General features: G+C 47.9%; 1 protein-coding gene across 2 annotated transcripts in view; it reads right to left on the minus strand.

Annotated features, from left to right (window-relative positions):
* Positions 1-24,073, minus strand: part of GAD1 (glutamate decarboxylase 1) — a 39,729-nt gene extending 15,656 nt beyond the window's left edge. Inside the window, exons 1-8 of one of the 2 annotated variants that reach the window (XM_005202330.5) lie at positions 23,760-24,073; positions 23,224-23,381; positions 21,602-21,746; positions 18,297-18,359; positions 11,911-12,069; positions 10,335-10,577; positions 7,165-7,255; positions 290-402 (exon numbers count right to left, since the gene is read on the minus strand). In XM_005202330.5, coding sequence (XP_005202387.1) covers positions 290-402; positions 7,165-7,255; positions 10,335-10,577; positions 11,911-12,069; positions 18,297-18,359; positions 21,602-21,683 — 751 coding nt within the window. In that variant the 5' untranslated portion in view covers positions 21,684-21,746; positions 23,224-23,381; positions 23,760-24,073. 2 annotated transcript variants of the gene reach the window in all.
* Between the last annotated feature and the right edge of the window lie 1,013 nt (positions 24,074-25,086).

Genomic DNA, 25,086 nt, shown 5'->3' on the forward strand with positions numbered 1-25,086 from the left:
CCCCAGCTTAATCAAACTGCTGTCATCAGACCAGAGTTGTTTAGCACGGTTTAGACACAGCCTTTGTCAGTTTGTACAGGTTTAGAACAGCCTTTGGTTGGTTAGAACACAAAGAATGTAGTGTTCTTGCTAGCCTTTGCTCTGACAAAGAAGGCAGAACTATTGAAAAATCATATTTTTCAGGTCATTGTTCTCCTACAAACTCACTTTGTGTTTAGTGTTCTCAAAGATCCTAAGGATCCATACTGCAAACCTTGAGGAGAGTCTGGAAAAGAGAACAGAAACCTACCAGGAGAAAATATCCCATCACCATCTTTACTTGACCATCCAACTATCTCTCTCATCTTCTTAAGTGTTATTTGCTCCATGAGGACAAACACTGGTGCAATTTCATATGTAAACCTGGAAAGGTGGTGAAAAAAAAAAGAAAAGAAAGAAGTCAAATCTTATTTGGAGAACACAGATCACTGGTTTAGTTTTGTACTTAGGTTTGAAAAACAGATGTTCAAAACCACTAAAACAATTCATTTCCTAGTAGGGTATTGACTCACTAATCACAAAATATCAGAAACCAGCCTGGGTTACTGAGAGAGGTGGTGGAAATACCTGCTCTGTGATACTTCAGCAACAAAATAGACTTTCATCTGAAAGGAATGTCTTAGGTGTGGTCCACCCAGAGAAATAGAAGGAAATAAAATGACTTTTCTGGGTTCCTTTCACTTCTAAGAGCATAGGATGATGGAAATGCTAATTGAAAAAATATTCTAAGTTCTATATAAAATCTGCTTGCAACATTTTTAAAAAAGAGACTGCCAATTTCATACTTGTAGAATCTATAAAACCCAGAACCAAAGTTTATCTTTTAAGAACAATGTAAACATCCGAAAGCTAACCATGAAGCTAATTGGAAATATGGACCATATTTTAAAGATCTCAATATAATTATCTACATAGTTTTTTACTGATGATCCCTAAGGACAGTTAGGTTTCTATAACTCTCTGAAGTCAATACCTGTCAAGAATAATTACAAGTGATGATTTCTAATGACCAATTACCAAAACACCAAGAAGAATGTCAACTGGCACACAGCTGACTGAGGGCATCAGATACACTGGTAGGTTAGCTTTGACTTCTTATTTAAAGGTAGAAAGCCATGCTCTTCTCAAAGCAATTCAAACACAAGCACAGTGTAGTGAGTAGTCATTGAAACAAGATCATGGTACCAAGGCACAGGGCTTAAAAGAAATCAAAGAAGGTCAGTCTGTAGAAAATTAAGCCAGAAAAAAAAAAGATATTTACTGTGAGGCTTTTTGTCTTTCTTCTTTTTGCTTGGCCTTCTTAAGCATTGGAGTTTGTGGGCTCGGCTCAGGCCATGCTCCCTGAAGAGAGATTCCTAGATTGACTCAGCCAAATGATAAGGGGATATTTTATCCCTGGTTAGGGTATTCAGGCTGAATGCCAATGCTGAGGACTAATGAGAATTTTTGCTAGCTTAATGATTTAGAAAAGCTGTTTGCAAGAATGAGATAGCAATGGTTGTACAAAGACACAGGTGAAGACACTAAGTTTTAAACATGGAGAAAAATTAAACAATCCAATTAATCACATGGTGGTAAAAGAGGACAAAAAGATCCTGCAGGATTCTCAGGGTATATCTCTTGGAGGAAGAATTCTGTTTTCAAAAAGAATATGTCTGTTTTCCTTGGGAGGACCCTTGAAATTTAGGAGGAAGACCCTTGGAAATCATGTGTTCAGTTACCATCACCTCTGGAGGTCACAATCATGCTTTGGTTCTGCTCTGAGCCCCATCACCGTAGCAACCAACACTCCCTCATGTCTGATGGCCTGATAAAGGAAGAAGAAGAGAAGGATTCCTGATTTAGCCTGTGCTGCTGAGTGTACCAAGGGGCAAACTCATGATGTGGTTCTATCCATTCTTGAACAAATGCGTTATAAACAGTGCCACCAATTGTTGGCAAAAATGTATGCATGGTAAAGAGGTACTGGTGGCCAGCTGTGTGCTGGAGTCTCAGAGTACCAAATGAGAAGGCTCTCTAGGGTAAGGCAAGGAATCAGTGGAATCATATACCATAATATCAGAACCTTGTCAAGGACTGGATGAAAGCTGGACCAGAACCAAGTCAGTGCAGGAACCACAGGGGGAAGGGAGAAAGGATGGTGTGGAAGACCAGAGGGTTGGTCCACTTCATGATTTGAATCAATTTAGGCCCCAGATTTGCATGAACTAGTCTTACCAGGAATATGACCATTACTCTCAGGATCAGGAGGAAGAATCTAGAGAGTTCGATCATGAGACCATCTGATCTCATCAACCTCAGGTTCCTTATTTATGCCAGGTTCCTTTTTTATTCCAAAAGCCTTAGTTCTGTTCAATAACTAGTTAATGAATGAATGACTATTCTCTGCCAAGTGGCTTTTTATATACTGAGGAGACAAAGTTGTCACAAGACACCATTCCCAGTCTTGAGGAAGAAGTTTACTAGGATGAATCCAGCATCTTGGCCTTAGCTTCATCCTATTTGACAGCCCTTGCCTGGGTCTGAAGGACTAGTTTAACCCCACAGCTAACACCGAAACTTACTCTGATTCATGATCTTAGTCCTGACATCCCCTCCTGGAAGCTGGTAGCTTGCCCCATGGTTGTCGATCCTCAGCCAGGCCTGTCACATGGGCTGACATGGCGTCCCCATTCTTGACACTCCCTCTGAACTTGCTTTCTCATCCGGGCCATGTTTACAACTGGGAGTTTGCTTCCACCCAAAGCCTCAGAGAAGACTGTGAAGTTCAGCCTAGAGCAGTGGTTCTTAACTGAGATCATGGATACTCTTAGGACTTCCAGGAAAGCTACAGTCCCTCTCTCCAGGAAGGCAACGAGGATACACACATCACTGTGTATACACTTGGAAGAGACTCTGCTCTTGCAGCCAGGACTCCAGGTTTGGTAACCCTTTCCGTAAATGACAGATGAAAGTGGATAAAGTCAAGAGATCAAAGGTCAAATATGGATTCAGAAGAAGCTGGTCAGGTGCCAAAGTCATAGTACAGGATGATATTTCAGAATCAGGGGATAAGAAGCTAAACCTGCCAAAAGCTCTAGGTTGAAGCATAAGAACACAGGACACAGGATTCAAAGTAAGGATTTAAAAACAGTATGATTTTGACATTCAGGAGTGACACTAAAGGAGAGTTTCTATATTCTGAGTAGGGGAGTGAGTCAGCCTGTTTTAGTAGTTCAACTCACCTTCCCAGTGGGTTTAACTCTGAACCAAGGCAAACTGATTGTTAAGCTGATTTTCTCTGGTGGCAGAATCTGCCAGTTGCTAACCAATATAAAAATTTCCCTTACTTCATTCAATTTTATCTGGGGTTGCAATTCATTCAGATCAAAGACTATTTTCTATCTTCTCTAGGTGTGACCATGGGATTAAGTTCTGGCTAAAGAGATGCTATGAGAAATGTCATATGGAGCTTCTGAGAAGGTTCTTGGAAGGAAAGAGTGTGTTTCCCTTTTGCCCTTCCTCCCTCTTTTCTTTCTTTCCTTCCTTTGTCCTTCCTTCCTCTGCCTGCACTCCTTTATGAGATCTAGAGCATATAAGTGATGGCTAGAACTCCACTAGCTAGCTTGCACCATGAAGGTGCGGATACTGAAGATGAGAGCCACATGCCTCAGTATGGATCAGAAAGGCACAAGGACGCTGCATCTTGGTGACTGCTAAGACAGGAACTATTTTAATGAGAGGAAGAAATAATTTTCTATGTTGACTCACTAACTTGACACTCCTCTTAGATTTTATCCTCCTTTTGGATAGAGTGGTTACCTTAAAAGTGGTTACACACCTGAGGGGGAGCTTAGTGAGCTCCTCTGATGTCCAGAGATGATGAGAGACAGAAAGAAAAGAGCTGGAAGGTGGAAGGGAGGAGGGGTTGCAGATGTCGAACAGTGACCTGGGGGGTGGCTGCCTTTCCTGGGTGTGTGCATTGTACCTTGTACGCACTGGGCACTTAACCCTGGCATCCTGGTTAGTCTTCAGAACTACTCTGTAAGATGGATATAATTCTTCTTCTTTTTTTTTCTGAAGAAGAAACTGAGGTTCAGAGAAATTCAGTGAGTTGTTCCAAGATCTCATGTTTAGGGTGTTTTCCAGCCTGGATTCCAAGTCCTTTACATCAGAGCTGCTTTTCTATGACAAACGAGGAACTACTCACTACAGGCTCCTTTGTAACAACCTGCCTACTAGTATAAAGTGACGGATAACCCGCACAGAAAATTCCATCTGTGTAATTTTTATGAAAATAAAGTGCTAGAGACTTGAAATCATAACCTCATAACAAAGGGCTGTGATAGATCTTGCCACTGGGATTATGTATTGTCATCAGGTCCTTGAAGGCAGGCTGTTGTTTATACCCGGGCACTGCTCTACCTGCACAGTTGTGATCAGTGGCCATGTTTTGGAAGAAAAGAGCTGTATATGCTGTGGCCAACTACACACTGGTGATGTTTTCTCTGAATCTTCACTGAGTCCTTTGCTTGGAAGAATATATCTCCAAGCTGAATGCACAGGAAGGTGTGAAAGCATAAACATGAATGTTCCTTCTGTTCTAACCATCAGGTGCCTTATACTTTGTCACCGGGATGGAAACATTGGATGGTTCTTTTAAAGAGACTATACTGAGGAATGTAGTTATTATTCTGTATTTCCAGTGCCACCCAAACTCAATGAATATTGCAGATCAAAAAATGAGTATATCCCTAATTAAATCCTACTCAGTCAGAAAAGACCTTTTTGCCATTCTTTCCTAAACTTATTTTGAACACTGTTCCCAGTTGGAGAAGGTACTGTCACAAGGGAGCCAATTTCTACACAAGCTCCTGACAGTGCTGCCACATTTCATGGTCTTCCAGGGGAACTGGCTTAGAACAATTTCTAGATAATAGTTATTACTTCTTCAGACAATGCCTTGTCTTGAGAACTGACAGAAACGATTTCACAATTGTAAATAACCTTTGCGATCGATCTGTTGGAATCGGATCATATTTTATAAATATCCACTGTTCAGTACAGCTGCAATTACTATGTGCCATTTAGTTGGACTGGCCTTGACCTCAGATGGCTGGGCAATATTTTAGCATTTCATGGCTGAGCTAAGGAAAGAGTAAGGGGCTTTGATTTTATGAACACATACCAAAAAAAAAAAAAAAAGAATTTGTGAGATCGCCTTGGTTAAAGGAAAGCCTTTTAGGAGAATATGTGGTCCTAAATGGTTCAACAGGGTGAATTTCTTTTATTTACCTTGAGATTGAGCTATATATATATATATATTAGGAGATCACAGCCAAGAGGCCTACAGAACACACATTTAAAGACACTGAGAAAATTCGGTGCTTATATATAATTAAGGGTCCTTGGGCCTTAATGTGTATATACCTTTTACTCTATTTTTCTCATTTATTTTCTAAATACTTAAGTTTCTTTTAAAAAGCTAAACTTTCTAATTAAAATAATTCCTTACTGTGAGATGTTCAATTAAGCATTAGCATCTTTTTCAAGTTATAATTAATATATTATGATGTCTATGTTTGCTGATATGTTTTTTTATCTCACAAACCACAAAGATTATAAAGACTGGAAGAGGAGGTTTTGTTGAGGAGATCATACAGGTGATTGTATCTTTGACCCGAATTCCTCCCAGTTCTCCAGAGCCTCAGTGATCCAACACGGACAATCCATGAAGTTAAACTTGATTTACAAGCAGGGAGCAGGAAAACCATTTTGCTTTTCAATCAATTTAATCTTTTATGCCTTTTAGCACTAATGGCCTTGGTTATCACATTTGCTTTTTAAATTTTGTCATTGTTTTAAATGAATAAACAAAGAAGGAATCCTTAATTAATAGAAATTTTTCTGAATGTAGTTAAGTATTTTGAGTCACATCATTAAACAGCTTTGGAACACACACAAATCAATATAAGTTTAAAATGCCCTTTCAGGCTTTGTGGCTGGTAGTAGTTTATTTAAGAAAAATAGAATACCTAGAACTTTAATAACTTACATTCTATCTTGATGTCAAATGAAATTTATCTTTTTAAATAATACCACTCTTTAAGCTAAATTTAATTTTCAAGCCTACTTTACCACAAACTTAAAAAGTAGATAGTTATTTTCCAAATATTTCTAGTGATTAAAATCCATATAACTCTTATAAAGTCACTTAAAAATTGTTGAAATAACCATATTATTTCCCTCTGGATACTTTCATAGAATGTAGTACCATTGTCTGGATATACAGAGAGTGGTAAACATTATCATAAAGTTAAAGAAAAGACAGTACTCAGTAGGTTATGATGACTTTCCATCAACTAGTAATCTGTCCTTGTCTTCAGAGAGGGCATGTGCATGTAAGAATAAACTGTAGGGTGATTACCAGAAGAGTACCCAAATATTACTTGCACACACACCCCTCATACCCACCAGGACTTTAGATCAGTTTCAAATACATTTACAAGAACTTAGAAGCAAAGGCTTTGGAAGACTTTGGCTTTGCCTACTTAAATAAATATGAAAAAAATTTCACATTCAGAAAAACAATCAATTATTTTGAAAGGAAGATATAATTCCTTTCAAAGCAATATACAATTCCTTTCAAATGCATATATAATTCCTTTCAAAGGACTATCACTACATGAATTGTTTTAGAATTTCTGGTTCAGCATAGGCTGATCAAATTGGTTTGTGGCTTTACAGTCCCCTTTAATTTTGAAGAAAATATGACTTAAATGATAAGGAGCAATATCCTTGGGTGGGAAAATGGACCAAGATTGTACCCCAAAACATGACTTCTTTAAACATATCACTAAGAAATGCTAAGTCTTTTAACATGAAGTTTCACACTAAACTTTAAAAGTTAGAGTTATTACTTCTTATGACCATGTTCTTATTAAACTGCATTATTCAATTAAAATATAGTTTATCAACCATCCATCATTAATTCAGAACTGTGATAAACCTAAGATTTTAAGAGAAAAGATGACGAAGGCAAGTGTCATAAAAATTTTTATAGAACCATTGGAATTGGACTTTTACCCCAACAAGCCATATTCAGACAACATGGTTGCTTACATGAAAATAATATGTGGGACTTACATATTGGTATTGGCAGTTGATGTCAGCCACTCGCCAGCTAAACCAATGATATCCAATCCTGTGGAGAGCTGGTTGAAAAATCGTGGATGACCTAAAGAGGTGAGTAACAGACAAGTATCAAGGCATACTCAGATTTTTCACTCTGTCTTCAATTCAAAAGTTCCACTCCACTATGCCACAGTGATGGGACCTCCATCCCAATGGCCTAATAGGGTTGCCCAAGAATACTGAAGGAAGGGGAGGTTGACCCACACTTTATCAACATTTAGCACTGAAGATGGCTCTCAAACTCATGTTTCTAAAGCATAATGCTTTTAAATTAAAAATCCAATGTCATAAAAAGAAAAATCTGTCCAGTATCTTATTTGTTGATTTCCAGATGAACTCTGCTGCTGTGTTTTTAAAAAAAAAAAAAAAATACAAATCTGGATGTGGTGGTCAAATTTTCCTCCATAAATATTTCAATTTTTAATTTAACATCTCAAGCTTTTAATCCCCAAGTCAAGGTATACTCATGGAGAAGAAGAGGCTGCAGGCCTCAGAGGGGGCCTGTGCCTGTGCAGAGCTGATGCCAGCTCTGTGGCTGGTGCCAAGGCATGCCATCACTCTCTGGGCCTCTGTGTCAGTCCAAAATGATGTCAGGCACTGGTGTATTTTGCCCATATATAGTTGGATGACTGTTAAACTACATATGTTGCTGAGGTGACCTGGCATCTGCTCTGTGAAACAGGGGCAGACACAGCCTCATTCATTCACTGACTTGTTGGTAGAATAATTTATATTATTATATAACTTAAAAGCCATTTTCAACCCACCACATGCTTTATCAGGCTTTGTTCTCGCCAACGGCAAATTCAGGATTATTGCCAAATTTTGGCCAATTTGGTGTTCATGGGAAAACTCAACCCCACACAGCAGGTTTGGCTGTCATGAAGGAGCCATTGCAATAGATTACCTAGGGGTGTCTGACAGAGAACTGGTGTTAGAAAGATGTGCTGACTGCTGTGTTTCCAGCGGAAATTGCTTGTGCTTCTGAAATAACTGTCAGAGAGCTAATGTTGGAATGTTCCTGATCTGAGTCCTTCTCTTTGAAAGTCTGCCCTTCCCTCCATGTGACGAGGACTCATTCAGAACATCTGGACTAGGACTTCTTATAGCAGAATATACCAATCCCTGCACTCCAAGAGTCCTTGAAAAATAATACTGATCTTTAGAGAAAATAAAAGAAGCATAAATAGTAAGCTTAGTGTAAGTTCAAGGCCAGATTCCAGACATTCATGTAGATTACTCTAAATAGCTTAAACTAGTTCATTTTGTTCTACTTATGTCAGTGCCAACAAAATCTGTATCTCCTACAACATAACTAATTTTGTTGAAGTCCATTTAAATAAGTGTGTGTGTGTACATATGTATATATTTAATACTCACTTGAAAATAAATATTTCATTTTAATACAGGTTTGAATCATAAATAAATGCAATCACACCAGTTGACAATATATCCAAATCATGTTGCATAGCAAAGACAAAAGATGGACACAGACTAACAAATGCCTTCAGACAAAAGAGAAACAATATCCAGGAACAGATTAGCCATCAGACCAAGGCGAGATATAACTGAACTGACAAACACACTTTTCTTTAAAAATCAAACGCAGACTTTGTAATATAATTGAGTCTTGGCCATTTTGCAGTTATTCAAGGAAGCTACCCTTATAACCAGTGGTGTTGGCAGACTTCAAAAGCTGTTTGGGAATTCTTTGGCAAGCCTCGTTATTTCATTATAACCCTTGTTTTTAACATCCAGTAGTCTTACTCAGCTCTATTATCACACCCTCCCCAGTCATATCTTCAAATGACTAGGAAGAGTGAGCAAGATAATAAAGGGGAGAGAGAGAGAGAACAAGATGCTATCAGTCATGGCCCCGGGGACTTCCCTGTGGTGACAACTATGCCACCGACTGCCAATTCCTGTCCATCTGTTTGCCCAAGAGCTCAGGAAAGCCAGGATGCAGTGGGGAAAGACGGTAGGAAGAAGAAACCACTGCTTGATTCCTAGGCTTAGAAAGAGCCAGACAGAGATCCTCAAAGTCTTTGAACCTGAGGTACTTTGGCCAGGATTACCAAGTAGAGAGAGCTCCTATAACACAGAAAGGAGGAAAGAGGGTATCCTCCAGGGCTCCCCACTGGAGACAGCATTTGGTGCCTCAGAACCTCTAAACTCCACAGGATGGAACAGAATGAGAAGAGTGTCTAAGTGTGTGACCATGGGGCCTGGAAAATAGAAGGTGCGGTGAGTTGAACTGTGTCCCGTAAAAGACATGTTCAAGTGTTAACCCCTGATTCCTGTGACTCCATTTGGAAATAGGGTCTTTGTGGATGTAAACAAGTTAAGATGGGGCCACACTGGATTGGGGAAGCCCCTAATCCAAAGAAGACAGAAATCTGGACACACACATGGAAAATGTCATGTGAAGGTGAAAGCAAAGACTGAGTGATGCATCTACAAGACAAGGAATGCCAGGGAATTCCCACAACAACTGGATGCTGGAAGAGGTAAGGATGGATCCCACTCAAGAGTCTTCAGGGATAGCATGGCCCTGCAGACACCTGGATCTTGAACTTCTAGCCTTCAGAATGTGAACCTTCAGAACTGTGAGAAAACATAAATTTCTGTTGTCTTAAGTTACCCAGTTTGTAGCAGCCATAGGAAACTAGTATAGAAAGAAAAGGAAGTGGGCCCAATACTCCCCAGTTTCAGGGACAGGCAAGCGTAAGATTCATCAGAAATGAGGCAGGGATGAAAACAGAAGAGAGAAAAGAACTGAGGGATGGACCATTCTGCTCTCTTTAGGTTGTGAAGAACCTAAAATCAACAATGAAACTCTATATAGAACTTGACACAACACCATGTATCTGTATCCTTTAAGTCTATTTTTACAACAATAAATAATGATGGGCTTTTACAACAATAAATAATAATAAGGCCAGGGTTGGGCCTTCCCCCAACTGCTGGTGCCTCTGGAGGTTCTGTGGTCAGGGAGTACTTTGCTGCTTCCTTCACCAGGGTCTGTGTTTCTCTTTCAACATGACTTTGACATCCTGACCACTGGCAAAGGTCTGCCGCAGGGCAAAGGTGCTTCTGCAGGTCCACTTGGCCCCCAACATTACCTGTGCGGACCCCATATTTCAGGGTGTCTCTGCAGTCAACCAGGATCTGCTCCAGGGACTCGGGGTGGTCAGAGAGTTCCAAGTTGAAGCCCTCCATGCCTTCCAGCAGCTGGTGGGGGTGGTGGAAGTCCAGCACTTTGGTGGAGCGATCGAACGTCTTCCGGACATAGTTGAGGAGTATGTCTACCACCTCCAACAGGAATTGCACAGTTTGCTCCTCCCCGTTCTTAGCCGGAAGCAGATCTGAGGGGGAAAAGTCAATGAGTGGTTATTACCTGACTACTATCTGGATTCCCTCAGCTTAGAAATCCCTAATATCCATGGTATCTTTATAGGCCTAATTTCCTTCCAGGATACATATGTGCATTATCTGTTGTACCATCTTTGCAGAAAAATGTACATAATCGCATACACAGAAGTGTTGCTTATACTCCCTGGGAGTTCACAGACTTTCTGACAGTTAATATGCTCATAAATAGAAAGCTTTGAGAAGCCATGAGCAGCCTACCACTGCTCAATACCACTGTTATTCATTTGGGCACCTGTCAGGCATGTGATGTACAGGGCTTCTGTCTTGCTGCCCTAGAACCAGGTATGTCTCTGTACATCTGGCTCAGACACTGGGCTTTTGGTTTGGTGTTATTATGATGTGCTTGATCTATTGCTGATGGAAGGTGAGGCTTCTGTGGGTAGAGGCTGAGGACTCCCTGAAGACGGTGGTTCTTTATGTCCTTGGACTGAAAACTAGAACTGGAAGATGAAGCTTAGGAGGGTGGGAGAGGGAACTCCTGCCTGTCTCTTGACCTTATCCTTTGCAGCTCGGCCTTTGGGATGCCAGGACATGATTCTGCGTTCCAACTTTTGTTAGGCAGAGTCAGACAGGCAAGGCAGCCACGGAGAAAAGCTGAAGTTGTCAGTCACAGCTCAAGAACAGACTGGCTGTAATGATGTTCTTTGTCCGTTCTTCAGATTACCCCTCTCATATTTTGTTAGTCTTGTTTACTCTTCCTGTTTGGCCTCCACGGCTTGTGGGGAGCTCATGGAAGGGTGTGGTGATGGGTTTACCTTTGAGCTCATCGAGAAAGACTGGGAAAGCACCTGCTGAGACTGTTGTAGGGGCAGCAATAGTGACTGAAAGATCTTCAAAAGAAAAACGAGCTTTAGGACAGCAATTTGGTCATGAGGCCCAGTTACACAGCTCTCCACAGGGCGATTTTGTTGTTGTAGTGGCCACTACTCTTGGAGCATAAACGCTATTAAGAGAATCACTGGATTTTCTTATATGTAAGCTTGTTCTGGATTTTCAGATTCTATGAATCTACATTTGTCCCTGCAAGTATCTTTAGAGTTGATTGTTTTACTGATTATCCTCATCCAGCTTTCAAAGGATGGTGACCTGGACAGTATGGAAGGAGGGAGAATATTCTAATCAGATGTTGGGAAAGCAGTTTCATGATGCTTCAGAGGGAATAACAACTTCTTTTGGTAAGATCAGCAAAATTTCAGGAGAAAGTAAAGAAACTCCAATAAGGAGCCTACTGGCTAGCGCTGGGGCTGGGGTGGGGGTGGGGAGTACCTCGGGCGAACAGGTTGGAGAAGTCTGTCTCTGTGCGGCGGAAGCGGCCATCCTTGTCACTGTTTTCACAGGAAAGCAGGTTCTTGGAGGACTGCCTCTCCTTGAAGGCACTCACAAGCCTGCTCTTCTCTTCCAGGCTGTTGGTCCTCTGCAAAAAGCCTGTAGCACAAGAAGCTGGGTCAGAGGAAGGGCAGCGAACTCCCAGCCTCACAGGATTAGCTGCCGGCCCAGGTTGACTCTCCAAGCAGGATCCTCGCATCCCCTGAGAAGAAGCCACGTGTCTGTGTTTTCAGTGTAAGGGCCCTGGCACTGCTCGCCTTCAGGCGGGGAGGGGGCAGTGTCAAGTGTCATCAGTGGTACAGACCCAGTCATGCAAGAGAGAAAAACAGTAAGTGAAGCCCATTCTCCTCTCTGAACATGACAGTGAATGCAGAATTAAGTCAATTGGACAGCTTCCACTCCAGTAACCAGCCCCAGGATGGGGTTTTAAGGGAAGGGATGCAAACAGAGAGGATGCTGCCAGTACTGGGTTTACGGGCTGTGCAGCCAGAGGGAGGAGGAGGTGAGGACCAGCACTGAGCACTGGGGAAGGTGCTTTCCTTGGGTACACCAGGTAAATGCTACCAGGGTTGAATATAAGTTTAATTTTTTGACCCAAACCTGAAGTACAGCTTTCCCTGTTCCCTCCCCTCTTAAATAAAGGTATTGGATAAAGAGACAAGAAAGCCTAAAATTTTATGTCTGGTGACATTTAATTCTATAAATACATATTGAGCACCTATTGTGGAAAAGGACTTAAGCTAAGCATTTAGGATGGTGGACAAATAAAGATAAATGAGAGAGATCCCCTCTTCTCCAGGAGCTTACAGTTTGGCAGCTGGTGACCAACAATGTAATACATTGAGAAGAACTCCATGGAGATAAACTCTGAGTCCAGGGGGGAGTCAAAGCCCTCCCCTCTGCCTCTCAGAAGGGATGGAAGTCTCTCCTGTTTGAGGAGAGCAGTGCAAACATTAGCAGCGGCAAACCCAGAAGCAGGCTGAACTGAAAGGGCTGGAGACTCTGCCAGCCAAGAGCACTATTTCCTCCCTCAGTACCTCCACCCATCCCTGCTTCTGTTCCTTCCCTCATCTCCTTCAACTCAGTCTCAATCTTAGTCAGAAATACAACACCCTGAAAAGAGGAAGAAAGTTCTAAGTTTCTTGGTGACCCCAAAGCTGTATTTGTAGATTCCAAGATCCTTGGGGAGTCACAAATGTCACAAGGCAGGCTTGGAGGAAAGTCCCAAGAGGTTGGAAGAGAGGCAAGTTATTCTGGGAAATTCAGCTTTACTTCCCCAGGACTGCAATTCAGTGGTGAGGGGTGGAGGAAGGAGGAATGCAGGGGGAAGGCCGGGTGATTAGAATCCTCCCACATGCAGGAGCAGGGTCTATTTTTGGAGGGAAGACTAGAAAGGCAGAGGTACCAGGACTTCAACTGTTCCCAGCACTTTTTAAAAGTATCACTAAAGCTCCATAGGACATCAGAAGGCTGGGGATACCCTATAATAGAGCTCCACACTTAGATATGAAGATGGGGGTTGCATCTTCTCCTTCACCTCTTCTCCTACTTTGAGTTCCTCCTTCGAACCCTTAGAGTCCTAAACCAGAAGCCCTCATTCACTTACCAGAGGGGTGCAGGATCACCTGGCTCCTGGGTAAGACTGCTCCCCTATGCCCAGAACTGGCAGCTGTGGAATCTCTCAGGCTGAAAAGACCATGTCCAGGTGCCCTAATGGAGATGAGGTCCCGCCTTGCTGAACTCCCGCTCTCCAGGTCTCTAACTTCTGGTTGGCTCTGACTCACTCCCTGGAAAAGTCTCTGCCTTGAAACCCCTGAGCATCTCCTTTCCTCTGGGAAAGGACCAGGACCTGCATTTGGGCTTTGGGGATTATCTCCCAAGGATTTCTTGACACAGGCATTCCCAGAGGTGTCTTAATAGGAATGGAAGATGACAATTACAACGCAACTTTAAACCTGCATCCCATTCCTGAACCACACTTCCTGGAGTGCACTAGGAACTAGTGTGTTCTATACATCTTGTAATTATCTCATGCATAGCACAACTTATACTACATTATGAAGGTGAAAGTCACTCAGTCGTGTCCGGCTCTTTGTGACCCCATGGATTGTAGCCTGCCAGGCTCCTCTGTCCATGCAATGCTCCAGGCCAGAATACTGAAGTGGGTAGACATTCCCTTCTCCAGGGGATCCTCCCAACTCACGGACTGAACCCAGGTCTCCTGCATTGCAGGCGGATTCTTTACCATCTGAGCCAATACTACATTATAATCCATGATAAAAGCCATTAATTTGCTAATGTAAACATTTAATGGATATGATTTGCACAATAACACTTCTTTGGGAAGGTATATGTTTTCTAAAGTATTGGGAGCCTCAAAAAAAGGTCAATAGCCCCAGCCTCTCTGGGCTCTGAGAGGTTCTGGAAGGAACTGTATGCTTCTCCAAGGATGATGAGGTGGTGGACAATGTCCTCAAGGACACTGAGGTTAGTGCTTTGACAACCTCCCTGGCTAGCAAGTGGTCTTAGAAGCAGAGGCCCCTGAGACTGATGCAGACTGTACTCCCTTTTGCTCTATATCTCAGCTATAAGGACCTGGTTTCCCTGGTGGCTCAGACTGTAGGTAAAGAATCTGCCTGCAATGCAGGAGACCTGGGTTTGATCCCTGGGTTGGGAAGATCCCTGGAGAAGGGAATACCCACTCCAGTATTGTGGCCTGGAGAATTCCATGGACTGTATAGTCTACAGGGTTACAAAGAGTCAGACACAACTGAACGATTTTCACTCACTTTAAGCCTGTGAACAACTGGTCACTTAACAGTCTTAGGAGGCAAAGAGGTGCTACAACCTGATCAAAGCTGACCGCAGCTTCGGCTCTCTTCCACTTGCCTCAGTGGGGCCTCTCTGGGCTCTGCTGCTGGTTCCTCACAGCCGACCCCACACTCAAAGGCCTAATCAGCCCCATGAGTTGGGGGAAGTGTGAGGAATTAGAAAGCACTGGGTTCAAGCTGGTTGTTTCCAAGTGGGGCTTTGAACTGAGCCTGGCATAAGGCTTACCTGGCCAAGGGAGCAAGTGAGGCCTGAAGCCCAAGCCCATGCTGTCACCCATCAAGCTATAGCATGGAATTGCATCTCCCTAGAGGAAGGGGTCAGAGAAGGCAATGGCACCCCACTCCAGTACTCCTGCCTGGAAAATCCCATGGATGGAGGAGCCTGGTAGGCTGCAGTCCATGGGGTCGCTAAGAGTAGGACATGACTGAGCGACTTCACTTTCACTTTTCACTTCCATGCATTGGAGAAGGGAATGGCAACCCACTCCAGTGTTCTTGCCTGGAGAATCCCAGGGACGGGGGAGCCTGGTGGGCTGCCGTCTATGGGGTCACACAGAGTCGGACACGACTGAAGTGACTTAGCAGCAGTAAATCAGAGAACGGGGTTCTTTTCCTGACTTTTCTGGGATATGAGTACCCTGCCAGATCTCTCCCCCACCTCAAACACTTTTTTTTTAGTTTCAAGAAACGTAAGCATAGAGAATTCGAAATCTATGTTTAAAAGCTGGTGACTGACACAAAATAAGACACACACGTAAACACACTGCACGGGGCTAAATGAAACAGCTCAGGGGCTGTAACTGGGAGCCAGTTTGGGAGCTCTGCATAAAGAAGTGGTTGAGCCCCAAGGACTCACCAGTAAGTCAGCAGAGCACAGTAACAGAACTCAGGGCTCCCTGTATCTCCTTCTATTTAGGTCACACCATCGTACCTACAACCACCCTGCTTTCCACCTCTTGGCAAGTCCTGGGGTTTCTCCTGGCTGACTGCTCTCCCAGGTGATTCTGCCTCCAGAACTAAGGGTCCCACCAGTGAGACCAAGGGCCTTCCTAGCAGCTTTGTTTTTCTGGTTGGGGATGGGGATAGGAGAGTGAAAGAGGTTGAATCTTGGCAAGGCACTGAAACGTTTAATAGGGGTTACCCAGGGCAATGGATTTGGAAATGAGAAAATGACCATTAGTCCCCTCAACCATCTTAAGGTGAAAGGTCAAACCAACCTGGATAGTGTCAGGCCAAGAGGGCACCTTACAAGCCCACAAAGGCCTGGGATGAAAGCGGGGTGGGTATCTGTGTGAGGAGGAGGGGACCGGCTGTGGATTCAGGTCAAAACCAAAGACTGCACTTTGCCTCCGGGAGCTAGACTAAAATGGAAAGCCCAAGCTGGCTCAAAGTACGGAAAAACAAATCCTCTCGGTGTTGCCTTTCAGAATCCAACTTATTGTAAAGCCTTCTAGCCTGTGGCCCCCAAAGCTTGCATACTAGCAGAAGCCAGTTTCCCGTGGGCAAACTGCCAGCCCTCTCCTGTTACAGGGGTTGCAACTTTCTTGAAATTAGTGTTGGGGAGGAGGGTAAAAACAGAAGAAACTCCCAGAGGATGCTAGCCCCCAAATTCCGCCAGAGCTCCTCTTCCGAGGAAGTTAATGCAAGCCTCTACTTCCCAGTTCGCGGACCCCAGTTCCGGGACACCTAATCCCGGATCCAGGGATGCTCCTGCCCCTCTACCCTTTCGGGGCACTTCGGGTGTGTCTCCCGAAGCGGCGTTTAGATTTTTTTTTTCTCCCAGACTCCGAAGGGCTGTAGTCGGGGCAACAGGGGGCACCGCCCGGGACCGAGGCCAGGAAGCTAGGACCAGGATGGACGAGGGCCGCCCTCCAGGCAAAGCTTGCATCGCGGGGAAAGCAGCTCTCGGCCCCAGCCGCCCGCACCCCGCCCTCGACCGTGGCGGGCGCCCAGGGCCCGCTCAGTTCTGCTTGCCCAGCTGCATGACAATGACGGCTGACGAAGCCAAGCGCCGCGGCCGCCGAAGGGATCTGGCGCGAAACGGGCTATTAAGTCGGGAATGGCGGCGGGGGGAGGGGGTTATTTATAGAACAAAGCTCGGCCGCCGCCTGGTGCCCCCGCGCGGGGACGCGGCCCCAGGACTCGCGTGCAGGGGAGAGGGCCAAAGCCAAGGCTGGGCTTTCCCGCAGAACGCCTAGGTCCTGGAGTTGAGCAACCCTTCCTCGCCGTAATTGCTGCTCCTAGGATCAAGGGGACGAAGCCCCAGAATCGCAGGGAGGGCGCCGCGCAGTCAGGCAGGGGAAAGTGGGTTTCTCCCAGAAACTGCTAAATAAGTCTTCTTGCTCAGGCCACCAACTGCCGCCGCCCTGGGGCCCCAGGATGCAGGGCCCCAGGAAGATCTGTCCCAGAGGCCACGGGCTCGCCGGCTTGCTCGCGGGGCTGGGTGGGCGCACGCGCCCACGCCTGCGCCGCTGCTATCTCCCGAGCGCAGCAGCTGAGCGACTGCCTTTGAATAAGCCCCTCGTTAATCTTCCCCCGCCTCTCCAGCCCCTGCCCGGGGACGTCCGTATTTTCTGGGCCCGATAAGCCTAGAGATTTTAGACGGTGAAATGTAGCAAGGAAAGCAAGTCCTCATTGTTCAGCCGGAGCCACTCAGCTGTGTCCCTTCGAACAAATCTTTTTTTCCTTAAAAAAAAAAAAAAAATCACACCCCATTGGGCGTTTTCATTTCGGATCCTCACGTCTCTGGAGAGCTGTTCTTTCCTCCCCTCCAGCTCCCAGATCTATTGTTCCTTCCTTTCTGACGAATCGTGCCCGACACCCCCTCTTTCCCTCTTGCGGCCCCACGCCCCCTTGGCCCCCTTTCCCTTCCCTCTCCCTTCAACGGCAAGCTCCGCAAAACCTCTAGCTTGCACTGCCCGCACTTCCTCCAGGCAGGCCACCTAGGGCTGCTGGCAATCCTTTCTTTTGGTCTCCAAGGCCTCAAAGAACGCAATCTGAATCCGTTTTGACATCTCGGGGCAAAAATGTCGAGCCGAGAAGCCCACTTTCAACCCGCAATGGTGGAGGCGGAACAGGTACGACGCGTTAGCCACCGTCTTAGCCGTGTATCTCGTCTTAGGCCTGCTCTCCAGGAAAGCCAGACCTTTTTACTCCACCTTCGCGACACACAGGCCGAGCGCTCCGGTCAGAACTGCCCCAGCGCGGGGCACGAAGAGCGAGCGAGGCTGTAGTGCTGGGGCGCTGTGCTCGTCCCCAGCCAGGGGAGCCCCGACCCCTGGACCCTATCGGAAAAGATCCCTTGGGAACAGGTCAGAAGAGGGCAGATGAAGGTCAAGAGCCGCAGAGGAGCGTCTCCGCCTGGCGTCGGGGCTGTAGACACTTACGAAAACATTCAGAAGCCAGGATTCCCTTCCGCTTACATCCCACTCTCCCAAACCCGCCAAGCCAGCTCGCCTCGAAGCCCTTTGGGGCCCAGCGGGCCCTTTCACTCACCGCAGATCTTCAGCCCCAGTTTTCTGGTGCATCCATGGGCCACGCCGCACCAGGTGTCATACGCTAGAAAGCAAGAGACGTGCGTTCAGTGAGGCTCGGACAGTCTGGGACCCGGTCGAAGGCAAAGGTGTTCTGGGGAGGGTGGGGGCAAGTCTTTGCCAGTGCGCCTCATTAAATAGCTCTTTCCCCAACGAGCTGAGTCTGACCTTTGGGCTGACAGGGAGACTCGTGCCCTCAGAGAACCCACCACAGTCCCTTTCCGATTCTACTTCAGATAGGGAACAGTGTCTCTGAGAGGCCGCGCGCCCCGCGCTCTGCTGCGCCTCCAAGCGACCCCAGCCATTCAAGTCGGGTGGCCGCCGAGGGGTCGCGGAGTGGGACAGGGCTGGCTCCTCAGTTGGCCAGCACCCACCCGCAGGCCCTGTCCCTTGGTCTCTGCCCGAAGGGCGACCACAGCAGCCAGGAAAGGGAACACAAGAGACATCTGGGACCAACGCGTCTCATAATTTCTTGGCGGGTCTCCAGCCGAGTGGCAGCTTAAAATAAACTGGCATGAAATGGGGTCGCGGAAGAGTTCAGGAATTAATTGGGTGAAAAATAGTATTTGACTAGATGATCGGGCTCGCTTGGCTGCTCTTCAGTGGGACTGGGGAGTCAGTAAGACAATAGTGCGCCTGGGGTCTTCATCCCTGCCCCCTCTTCCTAACCTGCCCCTCATTAACCCTTCCCTCCGGCATCTCTAGAAGTAAAGGGAATCAGACACTTTTTCTCGAGGTCTAAATCGGGGACTCAGGAGCTGCCGTATTCTCAGACTCCTCAGTGTCTAGCCTGCCTTCAGGATTCAACTTCCATCTAGGAGTACAGGGGTGCCTGAGGAGCCCGCGTGCGACCTGGTGTGGTGGGCCTAGCGAGAAATTCTCAGATTCCTCATAGCAAGGCGTCTCTAGTCCCTCCCATCCCCCACCCCATCCTGGCCGGTGCCTTCAGCCCCGCACGAATGTTGGCTGCGATAAGGAGAATGACATCCATTAAACCCGAGGCACAACAGAGCCTCAGCGGGGAGAGGAACTAGCCCAACGTCAGAGAGACAGCGTGTCAGAGAGACAGCGTGTCACAGATGGAGTTCCTGCAACAGACAGTAAATCAGTGCGAAAGCTAAACCCCAGTAACAGCACCTTTAAGGTAAAGTGCTATTTCCACCCGGTGCAGTGCTTTCACTGTAAACTGCTTCATCCCACCTAATCCTCATAATCTTATAAAGCAAGAGGAGTGTTAATCTAAGACTCATTTTCACAAATAATAACAGTGAGGCTCAGAGAGGTGAGGAGAGTTTTCCAAGGTCACTCAGCTATGGCTTGGAGTTCAGACCCATTGCACTGCCTTTTAGAGTTGGGGATTACAGTGAAAGAAAGGGAGTGAGATGGGAAGAGGAAGTGAGAGAGCCCCTTTGATGTAGGGAAGACTGAGTGGTCTAGGGCAAAGAGGCGGGGTCGCTGCAGTAAGAGGTTGTGTAAAATTGTGTGAATTAAGCAAAGCCACTTCCCAGGAGACCTTGGAGGGGCAGAGAAGCGGAGCCAGCTGGGCAGGCAAGAGTGGGTAGAGAGCCAGGTGAGTGAGTGCAGCCTGGGATGCTCACCGCAGCTGGGCTGTTGGGGCGGGAAACAAGACAGGTGCTTCTCAGAACCTGTGTTTCAGGATCTTCCCTCTGCCTTGGCGAATTCCGGGCGCGACCTCCAGGCCACAAATGAATTCAGGTCAGTGCCTCTACTGGGTCTGGACCTAGGTTTGGGCACATGGGCTCCACTGGGGGCTGCCTCTGGGAAGTAGGGGCGTGATGGGGGTGCAGGACTCGAGGGTGGATGAACACTATGGATACCCACCCTTGCCAAGGCAGCAGAAAAGGGGCGGGAAATGTGGAGAGAACTGGAAAAGAAATCCATCTGTGCCTCAGCAACAGACAAAGGCACTCAGGCCTCCGAGCAGCTCTGGTGGCCAGTGTGCAGCTCATGAGCCACCAAGGCTGGCGGCTCTCTTGAGTCTCTCTTTATTGTGTGGGTAATTGTAGCTTCCCTAGGGGTGGGGCATCGGAGCTGCAAAGGGAACTGGAAAGCAGTCTAAAAATTTAAGAGGAGGTCTTCTGCCAAGAAGCCAAGGGCAGCACCTATGGGTAGGATAAAGGGCTTACCTGACCACTCCCTCCTCCGCCCCCTGCCAACCTTCCTTGTTGAGAACAATTGATGTTTTCTCAAGCTTATAGAAAGTGCCATAAAAGCGAAGCAATGAGCCCTCTTTCCAATCACAGTACTACCCTTAAGCCCCCTTTTTATACAAAAATTTTGGGGCCCTTACTCTCTGGAGCTGATAGATTTGGAGGGAGACCATTTCAATCTAAAGTGGAAAACGGAAAACAATTTCTCCATCTTCCCACCTCTACAAAGAGGTAGGAAATCAATCCGAATTATGCCCAGATTCTACAAATGGGTTGAAGAGCCACGCCGAGCTAGGGATGGGGAAACATAAATCTTCCCACCACCTTTTATCTCGTTCCCCCTTTCACTCTTTGGGAGGTGTCCACTGCTGACAGGTCTCCTGGCCCGGAAAAAAGAGAGGGCTGCTCTGTCCTTCTTCCCTGGCAAACCTTCTGGGCTCCTCCTTGTTCCCCACTTCTTGCCACTCAGAATGTGGCCCACTTTTTTTTTTTTTTTTGGTCTTTGAAATGTAATTAATTGTCTAAAATGTAGAGGCTTAATCTCAGAACGTTTTATGCTCCTTTTTCGCCACTGGCTTCTCCCTCACTCGTCAATAGCTCGACGCAAATTTGGAGCAATTAGGGACCCCGAGTTTTCTAAAAGCTGCAATTAACGTCGAAATTTCCGCTGATTATAGACTTCCAGGGGGAAAGACGGAGGGGGAGGGGTCAGATCTCGGCTCAACGAAATCTGGAGATAGAAAACTCTATTCCCGCTGAGTCTCCCAGCTCCTCACATCTCCCCGTGCACCGACCCCGGTCGTCTCACCTAGCAAAGAAACCACACACAACACAACACAACACAACACTCACCGCGCGTCCTTCACCCGTAGCGAAAGATCGCCGCCGCTCCGACCCTGTGTGGTTCCCACTCTCTTAGCGCCCTGGAATCACCTAGCATCCCTGGCAGTCGAACGACCTCTGGTTGAGACCTGGGTCAGGGCCCCATTTCTTTCTAGCCTCCATCATCTCCGCGCTCCCCCTTCCCTTTACGCCAGCGCAGACTCCTCAGGTCCAGCGCCCCCATCATTTGATAGGAAACTAGAGCAGGACCTACTTGTGGGGCGCAGGTTGGTAGTATTGGGGTCCGCTCCCGCGTTCGAGGAGGTTGCGGACGAAGAAGGGGTCGAAGACGCCATCAGCTCGGTCGTCCCGAGGCCTCTGCTGTCCGGGGTCCTCGGCCGGTCGGGCACTAGAAAAGGCTGCAAAGAGATTCGAGAGCTGTATGGGGAGGGCTTCCGGGGTCCAGGAGCGCGAGAGGCGATTGAGCGGGCGGGGGCGCGGACGCTCCCGCTTAAGTCTGGGCTAGGGAGAGGCGAAAGGAAGGGCAGCTGGCGGGCTGGGTTGGGGGAGCGCCAGGTTGGGGACTGGGGGAGGAGGAGACGTGCACGCGAGCTCTGGGATTCGGGCGCTCGCAACGTAGCCCCGGGCTCCTCTCCAGTCTGGCGGCGCGGTGGCGCGACCTGGAGCGCAGCGCTGAGACTAGGGGAACCCAAGGCCAGTGCAGGTCGCGCGGGTTCGGGCGGCTGGGCTAGGAGGGCTAGGGAGACTCAGTGCGCGATTTTCCAGCCCAGCCGTGACAAGCCCTATTGGGTCTCAGCAGCCGGCTGGCGGGCAGGCGGGAGGGGCGCGGGGCGGGTGGGGGGGCTGGTGAGCAGGAGGAGGGCGCACAGGGCGGGCACGTCTGGTTCGGTGTCTGGTTCCCGTTGTTGTGTCTGGCTAATTCCCTAAAAAGAAGGAGGCTAACTGCTCCAGGGAACGGGGACTTTGGTGAGACAAGGTGAGAGGAGAAAAAGGGGTTTGTCTTTTCACGGTCTCCCTCGGATTTGGCTGGGGAAGATATACAGTCACCTTGTACTCCAGACAGCCAGAAAGCAGCGAGTCGGAACCTCGCTCGTCTCCCTCTTGCCCCACCCGCTTTAAGCCATTTCGAAGCCAAGAACCGGGCTCCATTCTTGTTTCTGTATTTCCCCTCCACCCCGGATTTCTCGCTGTACAGACCTGGGGAGGGTGAGGGAGGCAAGAAAGGGGAATATCACCGGGGAAACCAACTTGTGCCCAGCGGGTGGGAGGCGGCAGATAAGGATAGGTGCGCGGCGTCCCTTCTCCGCGCTCAGCATTGGTGCGATGGCTTCCGAAGGCCAGGGAACAGAGAGAGTGCGGGCAAAGCTGGGTAGATACAAGAGCCTGCAGAGTAGCGCCCGCAGGCCACCGCCTCCACACTCTCCATAGGACCACCATACCTAGCCCCGCGCGCGCACTCGCACAGCAACGTAGGCAGCTGGGAGACAGCGGTTTCTGGGGAAGTAACAGGTTACCGCTCTGAGTCGCGCCTTCGGCTGCTGCTGGCCAGGAGCCCGTTGGTGAGACCGGTGCTCGCAGCCGGGAAGCGGAGGAGAAAATCGCTCTCTCTCCACTCCTGCGTGAGCCTCAGCCTCTGTGCGTCCTCGGGGCATGAATCTCGCTGATGGGGATAGGATGATTGTGAAGGCTGAGGTCTCTGCATCGCGCAGGAACCGGGAGCTAAGACTGGGGCGGGCGGGAAGCTCTCGGTTCAGGAGGGTATAGACGACAGACTCTGGGGGTGGGGGTTGGCCATGAAACCGCGGCTGAACAGGACCCAGCTGAACAATCACAACTGGGCACTGGGAAGGTCCCGGCGGTTGCGCGCTTACCCACCTAGGCTGGGAGACAGCAAGCCGCGCGCTCCTGCCGCTCTTCTGCGTAGCGCCCAGCGATCTGCCCGGCTCGGCCCGGCTCTGCCTCAGGCGTAATCTGCCCGGCGTCACCTCCAGATGCAGCCTCTCTTTTGCTAGCACCGTCCCGCACGCGAGCTCCTGGAAGAGAGGAGAGCGATCCGAAGAGACGGCTGCTTGGCTTTGGGGGAGGCGGAGGCGGAGTGGGGAGGCGGGGACCGGCTCAGCAGGGGAATCACGAGGCCGCTGCTCGCGGGGGCAGCTCGTGGGCAGAGCGGCGGGGCTCCTTGCAGGTGCCTGACTGCCTCTGGAGCTTTATAGGGCGATTATAAACCCAGATCACGGGTTTGCACCCGGAAAAAAAGAAAAGAAAAAGCCCTATGAGTAATCCAGAACGTACTCAACACGCTCTGTTTTTTGAGCTAGGCAGAGGGTCGGGTAAGGAGAAGGAAAAGAGAAATTCTGTGAAGAATTCTGCCTCGCTGAGTGCTTCTCCCTCCCTTTCCTCTCCCCCATTACCATATCCTCGAGAAGACAGGAGCTGTAGCTTTGCGTCTGTTACTTGCCCCGCGGCTCCCCCAGCTTTCTGATGCCTCCGAGAGCGGAAACCTCTCCCTGGGTCATGTCCTTGCTGGCTCTCTACTGAGCCAGGTTCGTTGTAAAAGCAAAGGACGCAGAGATGAGAAGAGAACTCGCAGACCCGTAGAGGACTCCATCTCTTTTTCACTTCAGTTTTCTCATCCTGCTCGGAGCTTCCCCAAGTACTCCACCGGCGCACACTACCGAGTGCCTCCGTAGAGAAAAGGGTCCGATTTCCAACCCACTATACGCTCCCCCCCCCTAGCTTCTGTTCCCTTGGTGATGGGGAAAGGAGTCCTCCTGATTGATCACATCTGAAGGTTAATAACACGCACGAGCGCCGCTCCACACACAAGGGGAACCCGAGCATAGAGGTGGCCCGGGGCTGGGCTGGGGGAAGCGGACCGGCCATCTCTGCCCAGGCCCGCACCCCTCCACTCTCCCTTCGTCTCACGCTGTTTAAGGATTCTCTTTTTGCAGTATTTAGACGGATTGAACAAACTGCCGCGTTCCGAAAGCCCCTCGCGGTATAAGGCGTTCACGGAAAAATTTCCACCAGATGGCGCCAGGCGGCCAGAGACCGAGAGGCCCTGTGCTGGCCGGGTCTTTCCTTGCGCCCCAGGGTCAACACCTGGAGGGGCTGGCGTGGCTGTTTTTCTTCCGCCTTTTCAAGCCAACCCTCAGGCACCCTCCTCTCTAATTTATGGTGTCCTCTTTCCTCCACCCCAGTTTCTTTTTCTTTAGGGCAAAACTGAGTTGATCATTGTGTCTGGGTGACACAGTGTAACCAGTGATTTCTTTCCTCGTTTTCACAGTGATTTTGTTGTTGCGATGCTGCAGGCAGGGGTTATTTATGGACACTTCTTCGACCTTGCTAGTCCACCGGAATCCTGATTCTTCTCTGAATGTCTTATTGCCTTTCACCATTACACAGTGGGAATGCTGAAAATCTTACAAAGCACTGAAAATTCCATAAGGGAGACGGAAGATTCTGCCCTTCCGCCTGGGAAGATACAGTCCGATTTAGTAAGAGGGTTCTCGTTGTGAGGTTTGAAATAACCGCGTTGCCCTTGATACTAAAGAAAATACTGTCGCCCTCTCTCAATCTTACAGTAAGACCTCGGGCACTTTTTAAAAACGGAAGAGCATGCAGAAAGGCAGGCGTAGGTCACTGCAACTCTGGGTCCCAGAGCTCAGGACTGGGCAGGTGGGCGTGCCCACTCCGCGCAGAAAAAAACCCTCCAAACCGTGCACCGCGCAGCATCTC

The sequence above is a fragment of the Bos taurus genome, chromosome 2 (assembly GCF_002263795.3).
Source record: "Bos taurus isolate L1 Dominette 01449 registration number 42190680 breed Hereford chromosome 2, ARS-UCD2.0, whole genome shotgun sequence".
NCBI lineage: Eukaryota > Metazoa > Chordata > Mammalia > Artiodactyla > Bovidae > Bos > Bos taurus.